The sequence below is a fragment of the Carassius gibelio genome, chromosome A7, assembly GCF_023724105.1.
Source record: "Carassius gibelio isolate Cgi1373 ecotype wild population from Czech Republic chromosome A7, carGib1.2-hapl.c, whole genome shotgun sequence".
In the NCBI taxonomy this organism is placed as follows: Eukaryota; Metazoa; Chordata; class Actinopteri; order Cypriniformes; family Cyprinidae; genus Carassius; species Carassius gibelio.
Genome location: NC_068377.1, coordinates 35,889,891 through 35,911,898, shown reverse-complemented (window position 1 = coordinate 35,911,898; position 22,008 = coordinate 35,889,891). Strand labels below are relative to the sequence as shown.

Here is a 22,008-nt window from a genome sequence, read left to right as displayed (position 1 = left end):
TATTTAATGTTCAAAAAACATTTTTCAAATACTGTACATTATTGTAGGTCCTCTATGCCCCGCCTCTCTCTAACGAGTCGTTTTTTACAAAGTCCCTCCTTCTGACAAGCGCAGTCTGATCTGATTGGCCAACTGACCCAGTGCATTGTGATTGGCTGAACACCGCAAGCACTCGTTGGAAATGTAACGACCCTTTCCATAATCGCAAGCTTCATCTTTCAAAATAAATGTAAAGACAGTTAATAATGTCCTTAGTTTTACCATCAGTTCAAGCACGAAAGAGGAACAGAGTGGTGTGACAGACGCAGTGATGAAGCATCCACATCTCTCTCCATACACACACACACACACACACACACACACACACACACACTTGTGATGCACAAAACTCCACATTTGAACATTCAGTAGCAAATACTTAAACTAACCCTGGACTACAAAACCAGTCTTAAGTCTCTGGGGTATATTTTTAGCAATAGCCAAAAAAAAAAATATATATATTTTATTTTTCTTTTATGCCAAAGGGGATATTAAGTAAAGATCATGTTCCGTGAAGATATTTTGTAAATGTCCTACTATAAATATATCGAAACTTAATTTTTGATTAGTAATATGCATTGCTAAGAATTCATCTGGACAACTTCAAAGACAATCATTTTTTTGCACCCTTAATCGTTACATCCCTACTTATACTGTAGTACAGTATATTGAACATATGCAGTATACTAAAGTCTGTTTTGTTTCCCTCATAGTCAAACAGATTTATGCTTCAACTTCTCTTTACGTTTGTCTCTTGTCCTCCTCACAGGACGTGTGTTAGTCACTGTCCTCTGGGTTATTTTGAGGACGGAGAGGCCCGCAGATGTCGCCGTTGTCACCGCGGCTGTGAGAAGTGTGTGGCTCGCGGGCCGAACGAGTGCCGGTCCTGCCGGAGAGGGCTTTACTTCTACTCGAAGGAGAGCACCTGTGTGGAGACATGTCCCGCCGGCTGCTTCCCCGACGACGGTAAATTATGCATAAATTATCCACATATTACTAAGCTAATGATGTGATATTCTAATAACACACATTGTTTGTTTGTTTGTTTTTTTATTCATTTTTTTATTTAGTAATCCAAATAAATTACATTTATAATCTTCTTTTTATATATATATTCCAGTAATATTACATACTTAAACGCAATAATATTTATGAGCAGCTTTTCTTTTACTTTCCTTTTTTAAAAGTGCATTATGGGATTGTCTTCTCTGTGAAGGATGTATAAGATTCTGCCTTTGAATTTGGCTAAAGAACATGCAAATGATGTCTCAAGTAGTTCATTAAACTATAAAAAATATTGCAATTATTTACAAAGTTTTTTTTTGTCATTTATATAGCCTAACAGATGTAAAAAACTCTGAGCAGTTGTTGTGTGGACCAAAGAGATTCTTCTACTTTTTAATTTCACAAAAACTAAGACCATACAGGTTTGCAACGACTCAAGGGTGAATGAATATAGTAAACGTTGTCCAAATTATTATATTACAGCTGAACTTTGCAAAGAGCAAAAGAAGTCATTGCTTTCCATGATTCTGCTTCATGTGTGGACGGTGCTGTGGTTTTATTGTGTTGGTTGTTTCCGTCTTGTTGATAACAGCTGCTGCGAGGGAGATGAGCTCTAGTTCTCTCCACAGATCAGACTGATGATTGAGCGTCTTCCACAGTCCGTGTGCGATACGTATGAGCACGGAGAGTTTGAGGTGGTTTATGGTTGTCTGTGCGCTCGTCCTCAGCTGCTGAACACATGCAGAGCCGTGCGTCTGGAACAGATGTGTTTAGTGGCAGTGTGAATGGATGAAATTTGCACATACCCAAGCATGAATTGCATCCAGATGCCCAGATATTTCTCCCACTGCTGTTCGGATGAAAATTAGAGGGAATATAAAACTCATAGGTCCAAATGTGTGCCTCTCTCTCTCTTTGTCTGTCTTTCAGGAAGCTTTGGGAATAAAACACTGCAAAAAAAAAATAATAATAATGATGACATCATGCATCTCCATGGGACAAAAATAAGATTTTCTTTCTAAATAAGAAAGCAGGCTAATTTAACTTCTTTTTAAATGCAATTTGTGATAGTTTGCAGGTTTCATTAACTGTAATAAAATGAACACTAACTGACATTTTAAAAACTAAAAACTTAATTTCTTTCTGCTAGTTGCAATGGCAACATTTCCATTTTTTTCTAACTTTTAAAATGTAGTAAAATAACTAAAACTTAACGTCCAAAAAACCCACAAAAAAAAAACGAATCTGAATATTAAGAAGGCTTATTTCCATTAATTTAGTGTGGTCTATCGATAACATTTTTTTTATCTGAAATTAATTGTGATTAATCCCACCTAATATTAAAGTTTTAAAATATATTTTATATTGCAGTAATTTCACATTATTTTCAATCTTCAAAATTAATGTAGAAACAACATTAAGACATTAAATGCTATATTATTTGTTTTTTATATTTGCATCTTTTTTTATGACTGGAGGCGAGTATCACTGATACTAAAACTACTGATTTTTACATAAACCCTTTATAATAGCAAGTAGGAAATCTACAGAAATGCAGAAAAATGATCAAACACTAAATACTAAATTAAATAGATCAATCCTCCAGAAGTGATTGATTTCCTCTGTTTTCCTTCATCACAGCAGCTGGTTATGAGGTTATTTTGGCTGATTTAAGTGCTGCTGAATGTGACGTGGATCTGACACACATCATAGTTTCCCATAACTCATAACCTTTTCTGACTCACTTCAGCTCTTACAGTGTCTATAATGAGCTGAGGAGTTGAATCAGGTGTGTTAGATGAAGGAGACCGTGATGCTGCTCCAGGACAGTTTTAAAAAACCACTGCATTTCAGAGACATGCTCTTAAATGGGACTCACTTATAACAAATGCTTGCGTGCACAGTTTTAAGGCAGCTTTAAATACCTTTTTTGCTAACTTTAATGTCTTGACTGATGACATAAATATGAAATAGCATGTTCATAGTTTCATTTGTGCTTTAATATGAAATGATACAGGCTACAGACTGCTGCTCAGTATTTGTTCGTGCAATTAAAGATCATGACCGCAAAAACGTTCTGTGTCTAAATGCATTTCTTGTCAAGACAAAAAGAGACATAAACAGCAGTTGACAGAGGGGTGGCCGACCCTAGCTCCGTCCCTATGTTAAATGCATTCAATAATTTTGACAGCACTAATTTAATTGTTTTTGTGCACGTTGATTACAGTGTGATCTGTAACTAATGTTTTTTTTTTTTAAGTGATAATAAAATAATTCACCTGGTAAAATGACAGTACTATTCCGAAAATACGTAATTATTTATTTTTATAATATGTATTGGGAAATTCATTTTGTAATAATAAAAAATCAACTTATAGTTGTTGTTGTTATTGCTATTGTTAAATATCACTATTGTATTTTACTCTTGATGTGAATAGTTTATAGTTAGTTTACACGTTTTATCTGTTCATCAAATAATAAAAATTTGACTTATTCAGTTAATTGAAATCAAGTGTTAGTAGCATGGTCCAGGTCTACCTCTCAGAATACTCCTGTCACAGCATCATTATAAGGTCCATTCAGTATCATTCAGCAGCTTATCTCTTTGCTCAGGAGCTGATTACCCTCCTCCATCCCCAGCTCCTCCTGTCGTCCACAGTCAGGACTTGGCTTTCTGATATTCCTTTTTGAATCAGCCTCCTTTATTTTGAATTATTTTGATACTTTAAATTGCCATTAAGAACATTAATGATATGTGCTACATTTATGTTGGTTCTGTTCTGTTTTCTTAATGGGGTTATCACTGCTCTCCCTGCTCTTAGCCATGCTAAGCTACATTGATGGGGAGTTTTTGCCAATCCAAACCGTAGTCTGACTGTCCATTATCTTTGACTATAGTGCTCCTGACAGAACTTTCTTTGATCGTCTGTGTGAGCTTCACATCACATCTTCTTTCTTTCCAGGCCAGAGATGTTGTCTGAAGTGTCACGAGAACTGTTTGAAATGCTTGCGAGATGCAGACAGATGCACGGCCTGTAAAGATGGCTTCAGGTAATACTAATAAACATCAAGGGCCCTATTTTAATGATCTAAGCTCATGGTCTAAAGCACACGGTGCAGGTGCACTCAAGGTGTTTCTGAATCCACTTTGGTTAATTTAACGAAGGGAAAGTGGTCAGCGCTGTCCCTGTTCTCTTAATGAGTAATGGATGTTTTTTGGGCATAACATGCAATAAACCAATTAGAGTCTCATTTACCGTCCCCTTAAAGAACCAGATGTGCTCGAACCATGGCGGTCTTGCTATTTAGAATGTAAATTTTAATTTGTAAAAATGTTTGTGTGATGCTGCACGTCCCTGTGTGTTTAATAAGCAAAGTGTACGTGCATAGTATAACTGCCTATAGGTGCATATAATTAACGCGCTCTTTAAATAACAAAGAAAAATATTGCACCAGACTTTAGACCAGGTTTGGGTTTGGCGCAACAATCTACCCACCAACAATGCTCCTGAACACACCTCTTTTTTAGACCACAAATGAGCGCCAATGCATTTGCTATTTAAACAACTTGGCACAGGATTGGAAAATGAGAGCTGCTTTGCAATTGCACTAAAATCCTGATGAGTAAAACATGCACATCTTCATTTCCCGTGTTGAACTGCTGCTCTCATAGTGTGGCAGTCGAGATGCGTCATCTAATCGTCACTAGATTGCTGCTTGATTGCAGCATAAATTAGCATAAACCAAATGAGCATTTAAAAGTCTCTTGCAGCCATTTGAGTTTAAAAGGCAGAGCTGTGACCCCTCTATGCACTCGATTCATAATATATATGGATTTCTGATTTCCCATGGCATCTGTAGCCTCATGCTGGTGCGGACGAAATAATGTAAGAAGTCAGGCTTTGGGGTCTTGTGTGGGTTCAGGACATCTAGGGTACATCTGCTCATCTTTATGCATGCTGTCTTTGCTGTGGTTTAGATGAGCCGTACTGAGACAGACCAGGCTTTAGTTCTTGAAAGGCAGTCTGGTCTTGTGAAGGGTAAAACTTTGCGCCATGACCTCTCGACGGCATTTAATCTGTCAGGGTTATATATCGTGATTTGCTGTGTTTTTTAAAGAGCAGATCGAGGGCAAATGTGCGTCACACTTGCTCAGATGATTATTGAAATGCAAGTCATTTTCAACCACTGACCCACAATACCCCACTTCCATAACAAACCGCTCTTTTAGCCAAGACTAGATCAAACCACCGTGAAGAAGACTGTAGAGTTGTTTTCTCAGACACACATTAAGCCTCATCTTGGATTGAGAATCACTGGGAACTGATTTGTTTGAAAATATAATTTAGCTTGACGATAGTTTCAATCTGTCCCTCATTTAGACCATTAAAAGCTTAAAGGAGCTGCACTTTTGGAAATAGGGCCGTCACAGTTATGATATTTATGTTTTTTAACTGTTCAACAAAAAATAATTACAATTATTTAATTGTCTATTTTGTACATGTTTGTTACAGTATTATAAACATAGTTGAAATATAATAAATGATGCCGTTTAAGGGTTAATAATATAATGAACACATTAAAGTGACATAACAATACTATTCTAAATATTAAAATACTTGGTTTATTATCATATTATAAAATTGAAAATAAAATCATTATTATTAACTATTCTTATTGTTTTACTAATATATAATTTGTTTTAGTCTTGGTGTGAATAGTTTGAAGTAAGAGTCTACGTTTGGGAATTATGACATTTTGATTGTTGATTATTTATCTGATTTACCTGTTTTTGTGCATGTTGGTACAGTCAGAAGTTGGAAATAAGGTATAATTTGGTAAATATGGCACATCATTAAGTAATATATATATATACTATTCCACATATTCACAGACTTTACTATTTAGTTCTTATTGCCATTATGTTATTTATTTCTTTAAAATGATGAAAAGTCCACTGTTGTTACAGTAATACCAACAATTACTATAGATGATTTATATTTTTTGCAAATTGCATTGTTGTTTTTATTATTATTATTATTGTTATTATTATTATTATTATTGCATTTTTTGTTTTGCTCTTGGTGTCAGTAAACCTTTAGGTTCATAAAAGTCAAGTAAATGTCATCAGTCATATGTTAATGTGCTGAGAGATTTTTTTTTTTTGCTTTTCATGATGTTTTATCTTTAAAGCTGTGGAAATATTGCAGTGAACTGCTGAACTGGTTTATTCTGTTCTTCTTCTTCTTCTTCTCTTTTTCCTGATTAAAGTCTGGCAGGAATGACCTGTGTTCCAGAATGTGCCAATGGAACGTTTTTTAACCTGGAAGAAATGAAGTGCAGCCCCTGCCATGTCTCCTGCTCTACATGCACAGGTAACCTATTCTGTTCTATTCTATTCTATTCTATTCTATTCTATTCTATTCGATTCGATTCGATTCGATTCGATTCTGTCCTGTTCTATTCTATTCTGTTCTGTCCTGTTCTATTCTATTTCATCCCATCATATTATGTTATGTTATGTTATGTTATTCAATCCTGTCCTGTTTCATTATATTATATTATATTATATTATATTATATTATATTATATTATATTATATTATATTATATTATATTATATTATATTATATTATATTATATTATATTATATTATATTATATTATATTATTCAATTCTGTCCTGTCCTATTTCATCCTATCCCATTCTATTCTGTTCTGTTCTATTCTGTTCAATCTTGTCTTGTCCTGTCATGTTTCATCCCGTCCCATTATGTTATGTTATTCCATTCTGTTCTGTCCTATTCAATTCTGTTCTAATCTATTCTATTCTTTCATTTTCTGTCCTATTCTATTCTATCCTATGCTATCCTTTCCTATCCCATCCTATTCTACTCTATTCTATTCTACCCTACTCTATCCCATCCCATTCTATTCTATTCTTCTCTACTCTGCTCTACTCTATCCCATTCTATTCTATTCTATTCTACTCTACTCTACTCTACTCTACTCTGCTCTACTCTATCCCATCCCATTCTATTCTATTCTACTCTACTCTACTCTACTCTACTCTACCCTACTCTATCCCATCCCATTCTATTCTATTCTACTCTACTCTACTCTACTCTACTCTATCCCATCCCATTCTATTCTATTCTATTCTACTCTACTCTACTCTACTCTACTCTACTCTATCCCATCCCATTCTATTCTATTCTATTCTATTCTATTCTATTCTATTCTATTCTATTCTATTGCCATCTCATCCCTATTCGAATCCCTATATGTTTTAATTCAGTAATACCACAGAAACAGGTCATTTTTCATACATTTCATACATTATTAATTATTTTGTTTTACATTAATCAAAAGGTGTACGTAAATGTAGGCAGTCGTTATATTCAGAACAGCACAAACTTATACAGCAGTGTAATAAACAAGAATTTCAGATTGACCAACTTATATTTCAGACAAAATTTTGCCTGTTCATGTTTTGTTGCCATCTGTTGAAGAAACTGTAGTTTAGTATCTTAAAGCTCAATACAGATTAATTGATAATGTCCCGGTTTCATTATTTACATCAGAGTTTCTCCACTCAAGGTCTGGTGAAATTGAATCCAGCCCTGGTCAAACTCAGCTGAACAATCTAATCAAGGTCATCAGGATTACTAGAAAATAACATTCTGCTAGTCTATAGCAGACCTTGAGGAACGAGTCGAGAAACCCCATTTGCATCGATTTATTATCAAAAGTCTCATTCAGAATCAGTGCAGTACTCTCACAGGACATCACCGATGTGAGCAGACTCCAATAACACTCACAGAATATGAAATCAACTGAACACAAATGAGGTCTTCTTTTTTCACAATGAGAAACTGAAGAGGAAAGTGTGTGTATTGTTTTGAGGACCGCAGGAGTGAACGAGTCGCTGCTCAGCTATTGAACTTAATTAACTTACTTCATTAAACCAAATCACCAGAGACGCCGATAAGCCCCGAGTTGTTTGCTTTCCAAGTTCACTGAAATGTGGAGAGCTGTTATAGACACAGCGGGGCAGAGGGAAATAAATTGACAGTAAATAACGGAGAACTGAGCTAACGGTGTGCTTGTGTTTGCAGGTCCAGGACTGGAGGAGTGTATTCAGTGTGCACCAGACTATCTACAGCAGGAGTGGAGGTGCGTCCGAACCTGTGCTCCTGGATACTACAGAGGAGAGGCGGCGGGATTCACACAGAGGATGTGCCGCAAGTGAGTCCTCCACACGTCTCACATGACCTCTATACAGCTGCATTCATATGAGCAGCAGGGCTCGTGCTTTATGAATGTGCATTAAATGGAGCACACCTATGATGCTTTAAAATGCTAAACATTTTCAAGATGTTTCATATTTAAAAAAAAAAACAATGTTACAATTAAAATTCTTGCAAAGCACAGTTTCAAGTTCTATGACAACCAATCTAACATTTTTCTGTCAGGTCATCCTCAATGTCTTTGTTTCCAACTGTAATGTCATCAAGGCTTTTCTCTTTCTTTTTTTGGTTTTTGTGGTGTTTGCATTCTTAGCTTCTGATTATCCGTCTCATTGAATTTGCAGTTGTTGAAATTGTAGCCTTGGTAAAGGATTGTGTACTTTTTACATTGGAATTCTTTCTTATTGCTCTCTGGCAGAAATGTGAACACACACATACACACAAAAGCGCACACACACAGACACACACACAGACACAAACACACGCATGCACACACACACACACACGATATATAAAACTAACTTATTGTATTTATTTAATAAAGAATTCATTTTAATCGTGTATAAAATTTTATACAATTAAATTTATGCATTTAACTATTATATATATATATATATATATATATATATATATATATATATATAATAATTATTTACATATTTTTTTCATATATAAGATATATAGTATTTATTGTGTATACATACAAATATAAAAAATATTTTATATTTATACACATTTATTTTATTTGCTTAAATTGCACAATAAATATTTATAGATTTCTTATATATTCTTATTATATATTCTTACATTCTATAAATATGTATTGTATATAATATATACAATTACTGTTAAATGTGTATATATGCACACGCATTAGAATTTTATATATGTGTATTGTATTTACTGTTCATATAAATTATATACAAATATTAAATAAATATATTATATTTACTTTGTATTCATATGCAAGTTATATATTCTTATATTATTGAAATCTATAAATATATATATTGTCCGTATAAATTATATTTTAAGTTTTATTTTAAGTTTTTTTTAGTTTATGCTTTTTTTTATCTGCATAATGATCTAACAGCAATCTGTTTTTCAGATAATACCAGAGAGAAAGGGTAGAAGAAAGTGTATCTTTCGTGTATGGCTGAGAATTACAGCTCGATTCTTGTAATGTGCAGCATAAGGGCAGTGGGACACTCCACAGTTTATAAATCAACAGTCTTTTGCTTTATGAATGCTGTCTCAAGCAAATAGAGGCTTTTCTGAAGGTCACAGATGGTGATTGCAGTGGAAACGGGTTCTTCTCCGACTCTGAGTCCGGTTGAGCTTCACTGCAGGCAAATAGATCAGACAGCCGTTAAACAGAAGTAAAGTGTGGCCCTGAGGTAACCAACCCACACTGGAAAACATTCGCTTTGAACTCATATACAGCAAATGACAAAGTGCATATATTAAATACTGCATAAGAGCACCGAGGTCACACACAAAGTGCCAAGGACAGGTTTAAAGCCTGTCATTTTGAGGTCAGTCAGAGCGTGTGTATTTTATAATGATTAATTAGCCCCTTCAAATCATAATGGGCCTAGGCCTGTATAAAGATATTTATCCTCATATGAAGATGCATAAACACTGAATATGGGTTATTTCCTGTACACTTACAGTACTGATCAAAACTTTGTGGTCAGTAAGATTTTGTTGAAGCTTTTTTAATTGAACAAAGATGCATTAAAATAATCAAAAGTGACAGTGAAGACATTTATAGACAGTTACAGAAGGTTTCTTTTTTAAATAAATGCTTTTCTTTTTAACTTTCTATTCATTTGTATTCAGCACAACTATTTTAAACATTGATATTAATAATTGCATTTATTTATTTATTTACTTATTTCTTGAGCAGCGAAGCAGCATATTAGAATGATTTCTGAAGGATCACGTGACTGAAGACTGGAGTAATGAAGCTGAAAATTCAGCTTTTCATCACAGGAATAAATTACATTTTAACATGCATTCAAATAGCAAGCAGTTATTTTAAATTGTAAAAATATTGTACAATATTACTGTTTTTACTGTATTTTTTATCAAATAAATGCAGCCTTGGTGAGCATAATAGACTTTCAAAAACAAACTTAAATTTCAGTTGACTATGCAATACCAGTAAAACGTCACAATTTTTGATGCCACATTAAAAGACAGTTCACTCAGAAATTTCAATTTTGTTACGCTTATGTTTAGACCACATGACAAGTTGTTGTTATTGAAATTATTTAACTACATATCAAAGTTGCAACACAAGAAATCACAGTAAACAAGGTATATTTTGACTCACAATGTTGCCAGATCTTGCTATAAAAAACAACAAACAAGAAAACGGTCATAATAAATCCAAACTTAAATATGCCACATACTGAAATATAACGACCTGCGCATACTCTATTAACTCTATAAACTGGAGTGCTTTTTTAGCTGAGTCCAAATAATAAGCAATTAAAATAAATGGACATGGCAACCCTGCAAGTGTGTGCGCTGGAAAGCAGCCTTCTACACAAAAACAAAACACAACAGCTTTGTCGACGGTGGTTAAGTTAAAATTGCAAGACATAACGAGTCAGTGGCCGCTGTTATATTACTCTGGTCAAAAATAAGTGATCCCAAACGTGTAAGATGGCAAAACGGTGCTACAACGGCATCATCCATCACAGTTTCAAGAGTGAGTTCTGTTCTGTACGCACACAAAACTAGAATTTAGGGGATTTACTCATTAGCTCAATGTTTCTCCTCCAGGATCTGTTTTATGGCACAGTTTGATTCGTATCATCTTCAGCTCTCCATTAGATCAAGAGTTTACTAAAGTTGCCTAAGTTATACTAAAAAGTACTACAGAGTTTGTGCCAGTTTTAAAAAGGTGTTAAAACCTCATGTACTTTTCGGAGGCCTCTGGCAGATTTTGTTCTTGTTTTGCTTCCCAAGTAAATGATCTTTAGACATTTTCAATACAAGACAAACTTTGCTAGTACAGGACATTTATGTATAGAGAGCATATTTTGTTTCATTTAGTGGATTCCTTAAATTGTCTTTTCTTGATCTTTAAAAAGGTCTAACATTCACCTTCATAAAAGGTAAAAACCCTCCAGAAACCCTGTACTAAAGCAGCACTTTATGATTCATTGCACTGCACTCTTAAAAATAAAGTTGCTTCCAAAGGTTCTTCACAGCGATGCAATAGAAGATCCATTTTTGGTTCCACAAAAAACCATTCCGTCAAAGATTCTTTAAAGAACCATCTCTTTCTTACCTTCTAATAATCTGAAGAACCTTCTTTCACCACAAGGAACCTTTTGTGAAACAGAATTTGGTTTGGTTCTTCATGGAACCATCTAGACGAAAAGGTTCTTCTATGGCATCGTGAAGCACCTTTATTTTTAAGAGCGTGGCTCTGTTGATGGCGGTCGCTCTCTGGAAATCTGTCAGTGTCATTTATCAAACCCAGTCTTTATAGACATTAATAGCAGAAGCTGGTGTGTGGTTCTGGTTGTGTTTTCAGGTGTGAGGAGCACTGTTTGAGCTGTCAGGGTCCTGGAGCGAGCTGCACACAGTGTAAGGACGGATACAGCCTCGTCAGCCGGACCTGTGTCATGAACGCCACCTGTAACAACGGTACGTACCTTCAGTTTGTTTTGCTCCGCTTTTCTCCACATGTGTCAGAAACAGTCCCCTGCTGGTACCGAGACTCAAACCTGCCACCTTCTGACTCTCTAACCATTAGGCCCCAGACTGATTTAAGACTAATGAGTCATTGGGGCGATTCATTGAATCCATTCCTGTCCATAAGAGTCATTCAATTGTGAATTAGGCTACACTGGTCGCGCTGCATATTTACTGCACTGTGTGACAAAGACAATATTTGTATTATTTTGCAGCACCCACACTTTCACTCAACTCAACACAATATAACACAATTCAGAGTGCAAACTCACAACTCGCATCAATTCATCCATGGCACTGTAGATCCAGTGACGGACGTGCGTACATCTGTTCACAGATTTGAACATTATGAGAATGATTGGATTCCCACAGTTGTGTGTGTGTGTGTGTGTGTGTGTGCATTAGTAATTTTCCTTCATTCTTCTGTATTGTTGCATAGAACAAGGACAGTGCTTCAAGTCTTCAGTTGCTTCTCTGTGAAAACACAATACAAAATCTGTCATCATTTTGTCCCTCATATTCCAAACATGAAGGATTTTCTTTATTCTGTTGGGGGGGGGGGTGTTCGGCACTTCAGTTTTGGTCTGTTCACTCAAACTGTTTGACTTTAAAAGAGGTGCTTCATTATCCTTTTATCCTTTTTTTGTTTTATTTCAAATCCACCCTTGTTGCATGGAAAAGAGTCACTGAGACATTCTGTCAAACATCTCATTTTTGTGTTTGACAAAAGAGATTTCATCTTGATAATTGATTAATCAAAATGAATTTAGATAATCTATTTAATTATGTTTTATCTATTCAATCATTGCACTGATTTGCAAATCGGGGGCATTGAGCATTAAATAACATACGACAACATGAGTTTAGGACTGATTCGTGAGTTACTGTGACTGATGCATTGAATAGAATTTTGTTTCTGAATCAGGCTAATATTTAATTAAAAAATAAATTATAAACAATTATAAAATTATTGTTAAAAAAGATATATAATTGCCTTACCTTGTTTATTTCTTCATTTATGTATTTTTTCACAAAGTTTTAAGGATCTTTCTGTTATCACAGAGTAATTCATATGGATGACGTTGTGTCAAACTGACCTGACTCGGGTGTTTACGAGGCTCTCAGACATCAAAGCTTCTCAAAGTTTGTTGTTGCACAGCTATAAACGCTGACATTAGAGATAGGAGAAAGAGGGACACAAAAGATTTCAGAAGAGAATGACGAATGGAGGGAAGATTAAAGGGAAGAGGGTCGTGCGTGAGTGAAAGGCTGGAAGGATCAGAGCGAGGCAGAGCACTGGCAGGACAGCAACAATGCTTTCACCAGGATCCGCTGCTCCTCATTTCCCTGGAACCTCCTGTCTGTCCAAACTTACATAACATGAGCGTCAGATCACCCAGAGAGGAGAAAGAGAGACAGAAGACGGTCCACTGCTGTTAGTGGCACCTCTCATTCAGGTGTAGGGCATTTGGGTTTCATCCTAGACTCTTAAAACTAAAGGGTCTTTATTGGTTTTGATGGTTCCATTGGAACCTTGAACATTCATGGAACCTTTCTAATGCAGAAAAAGGTTCATTTAAGAACTGTTCACTGAAAGCTTTTTTGGGGAACCAACTATGGTTCTTCTGTGGCATCACTATAGAAACATGAAATTTTTAAAAGTGTGTTTGAGAATTTTTTTTTTTTTTAAGAAACTTTGGGCCGTGACGTGCAGGATCATTCAGATCTGTGATGTGTTTGATAAAGAGACACAGACACGACTGAAGTCTGAACCCTCTCTTTCTCTCTTCCAGCGGATGAAGTATTCTGCGAGATGGTCAAGTCGAACCGACTGTGTGAGAAGAAGCTCTTCCATCAGTTCTGCTGCCAGACGTGTTCGATGACGGCTGGATGACAGCAAGGAAAGAGACTAATGGACTGACCTACTATTTCTTTGGTTGTGTTATCTAATGTACATTTTAAACTAGTTATACTGTGATTATTAAAGGAATAGTTTAGCCAATAATGAAAATTTGCACAGAATGAACAGTGCTCTCTTCCACCCTGAATGCCCACAGCTGAAGTGCCCTTGAGCAAGGCACTGAACCCCCAGTTGCTCCCCAGGTGCTGGATATATAGCTCTCCACTGCTCCGGGTGTGTGTTCACGGTGTGTTCACTTCTCACTGCTGTGTGTGTGCACTTGGATGGGTTAAATGCAGAGCACCAATGCTGAGTATGGGTTACCATACTTCGCAAATGTCAAGACTTTGACTTTTTTTTCATCAGAACAGATTTGGAGACATTGCATCACTTGCTCACCAGTGGATCCTCTGCAGTGGATGGGTGCCGTCAGAAATGAGAGTCCATACAGCTGATAAAAACATCACAATAATCCATGAGTATTCCACACCACTCCAGTCCATCAGTAAACATCTAGTGAAGCGAAAAGCTGCATGTTTCTTAGAAACAAATCCATCATTAAGGAGTTTTAACTTTAAAACATCACTTCCTGCTAAAATATGAGTCGTCTATCCGTAATCTTGCTTTTCAGGAGATGTTTTTTTTACTGGAGGAAACGTTATTATGGATCATGGACTCATGTTTTGACCAGAAATTATTGCTAAAATCATCTTGATGGATTTTTTTTTCAGTTTTTCAGTGTTTCTCTTCACAAGATGCTAATTGATTATTATGTGGATTGTGATGTATTTATCAGCTGTTTGGACTCTCATTCTGACGGTACCCATTCACTGCAGAGGATCCACTGGTGAGCAACTGATGCAATGCTACTTTTCTCCAAATCTGTTTTGATGAAGAAACAAACTCATCTACATCTTGGATGACCTGTGGTTGAGTGCATTTTCAGCTAATATTTGTTTTTAGGTGAACTCTTCCTTTAATGAAATACATAATACTCCTCATTTCAAGAAACCCGGTTTGATTTCAACAAGATATATTTTTTTTAAACATGCAGTACATGTATAAATTGCTTCCTTTTTTTTTTATTCAACGACATCACTCTGAATTATGATATAATTGTATATGAGAGATGCCGTTCTCATAAATGATCATGTGATTTCCAGTGAAAATGATTACGTTGGTGAATGCCAGATAACGTTTGGAGTGAAACTGCAATGTTAAGAGAGACATAAAGCTTTTAAATCACAAGAAGGATCGAGAACAATGACACTGTACATTTTAAACTACGCATCTAATGGTATTTTAAATATCTGAAGGTGGAATATCTCCATCAAAGGTCTGAAATATAAACCTTTCCTTGATGAAAATATGTGGTCGAGTCTCTGTTTTCCCCACAGTGAGGATGCCTGTGCTGGTGGTCCAGGTTATGTGCTAATGATCATTTGTTTGGGTTTTCCAGTGTTTCCATGTTCTGAAATCAGAGCTTGTAAATATTTAGATGGGGCTCAACTATTTGCAATGCATCTTGGTGAACTGTCAGAGTCTGACCTGCAGTGACCCGGTGATGCTTTGACTGTAACGTCCTGAAGGGCATTAGATGAACACACACACACACACACACACACACACAAACAATGATTAATGCAGTGGAGGTTCACAGCTGCTCTTAATACCATCCACACACAGATGAACCCATGACACGTTCCTCATCGTGATGTTACTGAACTGAAGCTTCAGTGAATCTCTAATGATTCTGGACTCACTTTGTGTGAAAAACAACAACACAGGACTATAACAATAACATTGTGCTTTACTACTGACTCCTGAACTATGATGATCCTGCAGTTTGATCATTATTCTTCATTATCTTTGCATTTCATTAACAGTTTGGATTATGGAACACCATTCACTGTTAACTAGTTGGTTAGTAGCATGCATATTAATAGAATACATTAATAGTTGTTTATTAGCCAGTATTCTAGTAGCCTAATATTATCATATTCTAACCACTACTACAACTACCTTACTATCAATAAGCAGCAAATTAGGAGATTGTTGAGGGAAAACTCTTAGTTAATAGGGAATATGTGTTCCCTAATCTAAAGTGTTAGGTATTATGGTACTATTTAAAGATTAAAATCGTGCATTTGATTGCTCTGATGAGGTTTACGAATGCATAATAATCCGCTTTAAATCTCCGAAAACAAAACGACCCCTCCACATCTGAACAGAAAATCAGTTGCAGCTTTGCATATAGTTAGAAAATAAACATGTTTCGGCAGGGGAGTGAAGGATATGTTCATCACACCATCTGTGGTTTTCTTTTACACGGTTTTAGTTTATTTTATACAACCTCAACACATTTTAAACAGGATCAGGAGAAACTGGCTCAGACTAAAGGCCTGTGCTGCGCTCTGGCGGACGCACGACGGGACTCTTCCGGTTGTTCGTGTGCTCACAGAACTGGTGGCTTAAGACTGAATGTTTTTATTACCATGCCCTGTCCGCATCATCTGAGTTTTCATGCGCATTAAAATCATTTTGTATTACGAGCAATTTTTGTATTGTATTTTGTATTGAATGAAATGTAAATTATTTTGACAATTTCTGTAATTTATTTACATATTTAAATATTTGGGGTAACACATTAAAAACATGGTTAGAATTTGCACATTACAGGAGGGTTTAAAAAACCCGTTTCTCTTTTACGGTATGTAATTGTTATCTGTCTGAACGATGTATTGCTGCTGTAGCGCGTTTCTCCTCCCGTCCGCTCGGGGGCGCTGCAGTTCTCGCACAGTCGTGTCGTTCGTTTCGAGAAGAACAAAACAGACGCTTCCGTTCGGCGGCAGCGCGTGTGCGAATGAAATATTTGTAATAAAGTTGTGATCTAAAGTCTGAGTCGTTCCTCTCAGCGGCTGACATGGTGAAGTTGACGGCGGAGCTGATCGAGCAGGCGGCGCAGTACACGAACCCTGTGCGGGACAGAGAGCTCGAGCTGCGCGGTGAGTCGAGACACAAACACTCGTTTATCTGCCTAACTGCGGGGAATAACTCACGCTCCTGTGTTTACAGGCTATAAGATCCCCGTGCTGGAGAATCTGGGCGCCACACTCGATCAGTTTGACACCATTGATCTGTCCGATAATGAGATCAGAAAGCTGGACGGATTCCCGCTGCTGAAGAGACTCAAAACACTGCTGATGAACAACAACCGGATCTGGTGAGAGAGTCAGACATCAACATGTTCTGCACGGTTTATCTCAATATCTCTAATGAACGATGTCATAACATTCTGCTCAGCGCTGTTATACTGTCCGCTTATGAAACGATGTTAAAAAACGATGAATTTTGTGCAACCAAAATGGGACCGCATTTAGCAGACTAATGCAGAAATGTTGGAAGCAGTGCTAAGATTTAGGGTTTTATTACAGGGAATGCTTAGCAGAATAATAGTTAATGCAAAAATGGATTACACATCTTCAAGCCACCCAAGATGTAAATCAGTTTTTTTATTATTTGATGAATTTTCGCATGGTATCACTTGCTCACCAGTAGATTCGCTGCAGTGAATGGGTGCCGTCAGATTGAGAGATCACAATAATCCACAAGTAAATCTACATCACTCCAGTCCATCAGTTAATGTCTTGGAAAGCTTTCTGACCCAAGTACAAGTTTATATTTTATAACTAGTTTATAGTTTATAACATGACAATCCACCAGAATTTTTTTTTTTTTTTTTTTTTGGACCGTAAATGGTGCTTGATCTGTGCATATTTCTCTTCTGATTCAGATGAGATTACTTTTTCACTGGAGAAAGCAATTTTATGCATATACTTGTATTTATAGCCATAAGCAGTGGTTTGAATTTAAATAAACAACCCTGAGTTGTGTGGATTATTGTGGTGTTTTAATCAGCTGTTTGAGTTAATTACTCTACAGCAGTATGAAGTAGAGTTTAAGGTTTGACTGTTTTTGACTGTCTTTCTGCAGCCGAATTGGAGAGAACCTGGAGCAGTCTTTACCAGACCTGAAAGAGCTCATTCTCACAAGCAACAACATTCAAGAACTGGTGAGTCCAACCATAGATGTGCTGTTATCACATGAACCAGTCGCTCTGTGAGCTCTGAAACTGGTGTCACTGGATTGTCGTCAAGTGGTTGTTTCTGGTTCTCAACAGGGTGATTTGGATCCTCTTGCATCAGTCAAATCATTGTCCCTCCTCAGGTACCTGCTGAACAAACTGCTGTTTGACACCTTTTATTAAGCTTTGAGGTTTTAACTTCAGCTAATTTGAGCTGTTTTTCTGTTCTGTAGTCTCCTCAGGAATCCAGTTACTAACAAGAAACATTACAGATTATATGTCATCAATAAAATACCACAGATCCGAGTTCTGGACTTCCAGAAGGTGAAAATGAAGGTATGATTAAACCATAACACGTTATTTATTTATTTTTATTTTTTAACTAAACTATCATTCAGAATATATATTTTTTGAAAGAAATTAATACTTTTATCCAGCAAGGATGCATTAAATTGATCAAAAATGACAGTAAAGATATTTATAATGTTACAGAAAAGCTGATTATTCAAAATGTTTTCAACATTGCTGATTAGAAATTTTTCTGGAGCAGTAAATCGGCATATTAGAGTGATTTCTTAAGGATCATGTGACACTGAAAAGTCAGCTTAACATCACAGGAATAAATTAAAATTTAAAATGTACTCGCATAGTTGTTCTAAATTGTCATATTCCATAATATTACAGTTTTTACTGTATTGTTGATCAAATAAATGCACCCTCGGTGAGCAGAAGAGACTTTCAAAAATAGTTTGGACCCCAAAATTTGGAACCGTAGTGTACATCATGCTTTAAAGTGGCCATGAACTGATAAACCAAAGTTCCCTCGATCTTTTGACATATAAAGGTCATTGTACTATAACAACATCCTGCAAGCTTCAGGACTCAACTCGTACTCATTACTCTAAAAACAGCTTATACTGAAGCCAATCTGCCAAAACATGGGCTTGTGGAATGTGCCACTTTATGATGTAATAGTGTGGCTAAACCCCGCCTACACAGAAGATCAACGCCGCCCTCTGCATAACTGCCTGTGTAGCCCCGCCCACCAATTGTAATCACTGCCTGTTTAGCCCCGCCTACTAAAGTGTTAGTACGGTGAGAAGGAGAGAAGAGCAGTACAGGATCACTGGACTAAAAAAAATTACCTTCCAAAGGATCCTAATTATAGGAAAGTGATTATTTTTCTAAGTAGATCATTGTTAGTTTGTTCAGTACACCTTCCTGTGGGTTCTTTGGTAAATCAGTCGCAGTTCCGTTGAGTTTGCACTGTTAGTTTTGATATAAGCATTTGTGAAAGTGCAAAACTCGATTAATGCGCTCAACAGTCTGTCATCGGCTACAATGCTCATCAAATGAATCAAATTTCCTTTTATTTCTAAATTATAGCAGTTTTTGGTGTGAAAGTGCACCTTAGGAAACATTATGCGGATCATGTCCCCTTTAAATAATATGTCAGGTGTCAAAATGTTTATTTGTGCTGTTCGTGTTTGTTTTCGTTCAAATTTAAGACTTTGTTTTTAACAGATTATTTCTACTGAGATTTCTAGGTGTTCTCTATTTAGAAGAATAACTTGAGGGGAGACTTTAATCTTGTGAAATATGATCTGTGATGCAAATACTCCTGAAATGCGATTGTGTTAAATATTGGTGTGGTAGTTTACTAATGCAGACTATTTGATACTGCTTCCTTTAGACAGATTGTTTCTGTTTTCTGTTTATGATGTAGGCTCACCCTGTTCTTCATGCTTTGTGTAGTTTATCCGTCATTATAGTGATAATTCCCCTTTGGATCATTATTTTTTAAGCGCACATTCGGACTGAATTTGTGTGGTTGAGTTCGATTGAGATCATTCAGTACTGCATGTGTGAAGAACAGGCTCGTGGTCTGTTGTGAACCTCTGCTTTAACTCTGATGTATCAACGCAGGAACGGCAGGAGGCTGACAAAATGTTCAAAGGCAAACGAGGTGCCCAGCTTGCAAAGGATATTGCCAAGCAAACCAAAACGTAAGATGAAAGTCCTTGATCAAGCACAGCTCCCCCGATGTACCGGACTGTGGAAGTCCTGAACCCGACATCTCCGAGAATGAAAACTGACTCTGAATTGGCCGTTTAAACCTTGATGTCCATGTCAGACTTCAGCAGTGCTTCTCAGGGGAGCTGGCTCAAGGCTTTGCTGTCTCATATCAGTTTATTCACATTGATAAGATGCTCCAGATACTACACTCTGGTTGTGGGAACAGTGGTTGAAAGGCTGCAGAGGCACATAAACACGGTGAGGTTGTCTGAACACCGCATGTCCTCTTGATGTTACTCTCAGGTTTACTCCAGGAGCAGCACTTCAGACTGAGATCAAAACAGGGCCGTCAGCTGCAGATGTTGAAGCCATCAAGGTACGGAAGAACTGATCACTCAAGAAGATGCTTATTGCATGTTTTTAATATTAAAAAAGTGTGTACGCGTGTTTTTGTGACACATCAGGACACAACTCTGTATGATGACACGGGTATGACACAGGTATTACAAGGAGAGGGTGACTTATGAGGACATAACCCATGTCCCCATTTTTCAAAACGCTTATAAATCATACAGAATGAGTTTTTTTGAGAAAGTAAAAATGCACAAAGTTTCCTGTGAGGGTTAGGGTTAGGTGTAGGGCCATAGTATATACAGTTTATACAGAATAAAAACCATTACACCTTTGGGATGAACACACTTTTCACAAAAACAAACGTTTATGTGTATTCTACACACTTTAGGTTTTTTATGTATTTCTAGAATATAATATGTATTTGATACGGATTTATATATATATATATATATATATATATATAATTATTTATTTTATAAAAGTCTTTACTGTCACTCCTGATCTATTTAATGAATCCTTGCCGAGTAACAGGATTGATTTCTTGCTCTCCTCAAATGTCAGTTTAATGTATTCATACATGGAAACATATAGGTTGATGTCCTGGTGTAATCTGTCTCACTTGTGTTGTTTATGTGAAGAATGCTATTGTTAACGCCACGTCACTGGCTGAAGTCGAGCGGCTGAAGGGACTCCTGCAGTCCGGACAGATCCCTGGACGAGAGCTGCGATCAGGTATTGGTTTTAATTCGCACTTATACATAAACACATTAACCACAAATGATGAGAAAAGTCATGAATTCATTGGTGGAAAAAGCGGGAACTCTGTGTGTTGATGGGAAAGTTGTGACATCGCTGCGGTTGATGATTGCTGCTCTAAGTGCGAGTAGTTCAAGTCTCAGACTGAGGCTTTTCTGAAAACCTGGTTTGTTTGTGTGCAATAAAAGCAAGGTTTTAAGCACTTCCAATGATCGAGCTTCTCACAGGTCTTTTGTTTGTCTCTTTTAGGAGCACCTAACATGGTGGAGGAAGAGGAGGAGATGCAGGAGTCCGAGGCCATGTGTGAAGAGACGCAGGGAGCAGAGGGAGAAAACGGAGACGCTGATGACATGCAGGAAGATGTGCACATGAATGGATCATAGATATGTTCGCTGGTTGATGTTTTTAAGAATCGTCAATGCTTTTTGATGCCGTGTTTGACAGCACTTGTTTCAATAAGTGTTGTTTTTTTTGTAAAGTACATTAAACTTTTTTTATTAACATTGATGTGAATGTTTTTGTTCTTTGTGCATCTGAACGTGGTCACGAATTTCTTGATTATTTTCTAATATTTTGTGAACTGGAGCCTATGACCGCCAAAGATCAGAAATTAAAATATTAATACTGATTATTTAGTTCGCTCATTATTTTAAGAACTTAACTAAAAAACTTAAACTATAAATTCAAGGCACATTTCCTGTATAGTTCATTTGTAAATCGTTAGAAAATATGCAATTTTTTTTTTTAGATGCCGCAGAGCCCTAAATATGACCATCCTTTTGATGAACCCAATCCTAAATAATAATAAAAAAAACACGTGTGTGTGTTTTTCCCTTGTGCTCAATGGAAAGCTTTATAAGTGCTTCTAAATCTTTAAAATCTACATATAATC

At 36.5% G+C, this 22,008-nt stretch overlaps 2 protein-coding genes across 2 annotated transcripts in view; both read left to right on the top strand.

The window, feature by feature from the left end:
• LOC128017396 (proprotein convertase subtilisin/kexin type 6-like) overlaps window positions 1–15,273 on the top strand; it is a 57,647-nt gene extending 42,374 nt beyond the window's left edge. Inside the window, exons 16-21 of the mRNA XM_052602774.1 lie at window positions 809–1,005; window positions 4,008–4,095; window positions 6,316–6,419; window positions 8,161–8,290; window positions 11,846–11,958; window positions 13,800–15,273. Of these exons, the coding sequence (XP_052458734.1) occupies window positions 809–1,005; window positions 4,008–4,095; window positions 6,316–6,419; window positions 8,161–8,290; window positions 11,846–11,958; window positions 13,800–13,900 (733 nt within the window). The 3' untranslated portion in view covers window positions 13,901–15,273. The remainder of the gene's footprint in view (window positions 1–808; window positions 1,006–4,007; window positions 4,096–6,315; window positions 6,420–8,160; window positions 8,291–11,845; window positions 11,959–13,799) is intronic.
• Window positions 15,274–16,676: 1,403 nt separating this feature from the next.
• On the top strand, window positions 16,677–21,619 carry LOC128017395 (U2 small nuclear ribonucleoprotein A'-like). Its single transcript, XM_052602773.1, has 9 exons — window positions 16,677–16,911; window positions 16,982–17,129; window positions 17,900–17,978; window positions 18,087–18,133; window positions 18,224–18,326; window positions 19,917–19,996; window positions 20,310–20,382; window positions 20,999–21,092; window positions 21,366–21,619. Exons 1-9 carry the CDS (start codon window positions 16,830–16,832, stop codon window positions 21,497–21,499), a joined length of 840 nt encoding a protein of 279 aa, XP_052458733.1. The 5' UTR covers window positions 16,677–16,829; the 3' UTR covers window positions 21,500–21,619.
• Window positions 21,620–22,008: the final 389 nt, after the last annotated feature.

Coding starts and splice junctions, on each gene's coding strand:
- LOC128017395 (XM_052602773.1), top strand. CDS start 16,830: ATGGTGAAGTTGACGGCGGAGCTGATCGAGCAGGCGGCGCAGTACACG. Junction 18,327..19,916: donor TCCAGAAGGTGAAAATGAAG/GTATGATTAAAC, acceptor GTATCAACGCAG/GAACGGCAGGAGGCTGACAA. Junction 20,383..20,998: donor CAGATGTTGAAGCCATCAAG/GTACGGAAGAAC, acceptor GTTTATGTGAAG/AATGCTATTGTTAACGCCAC.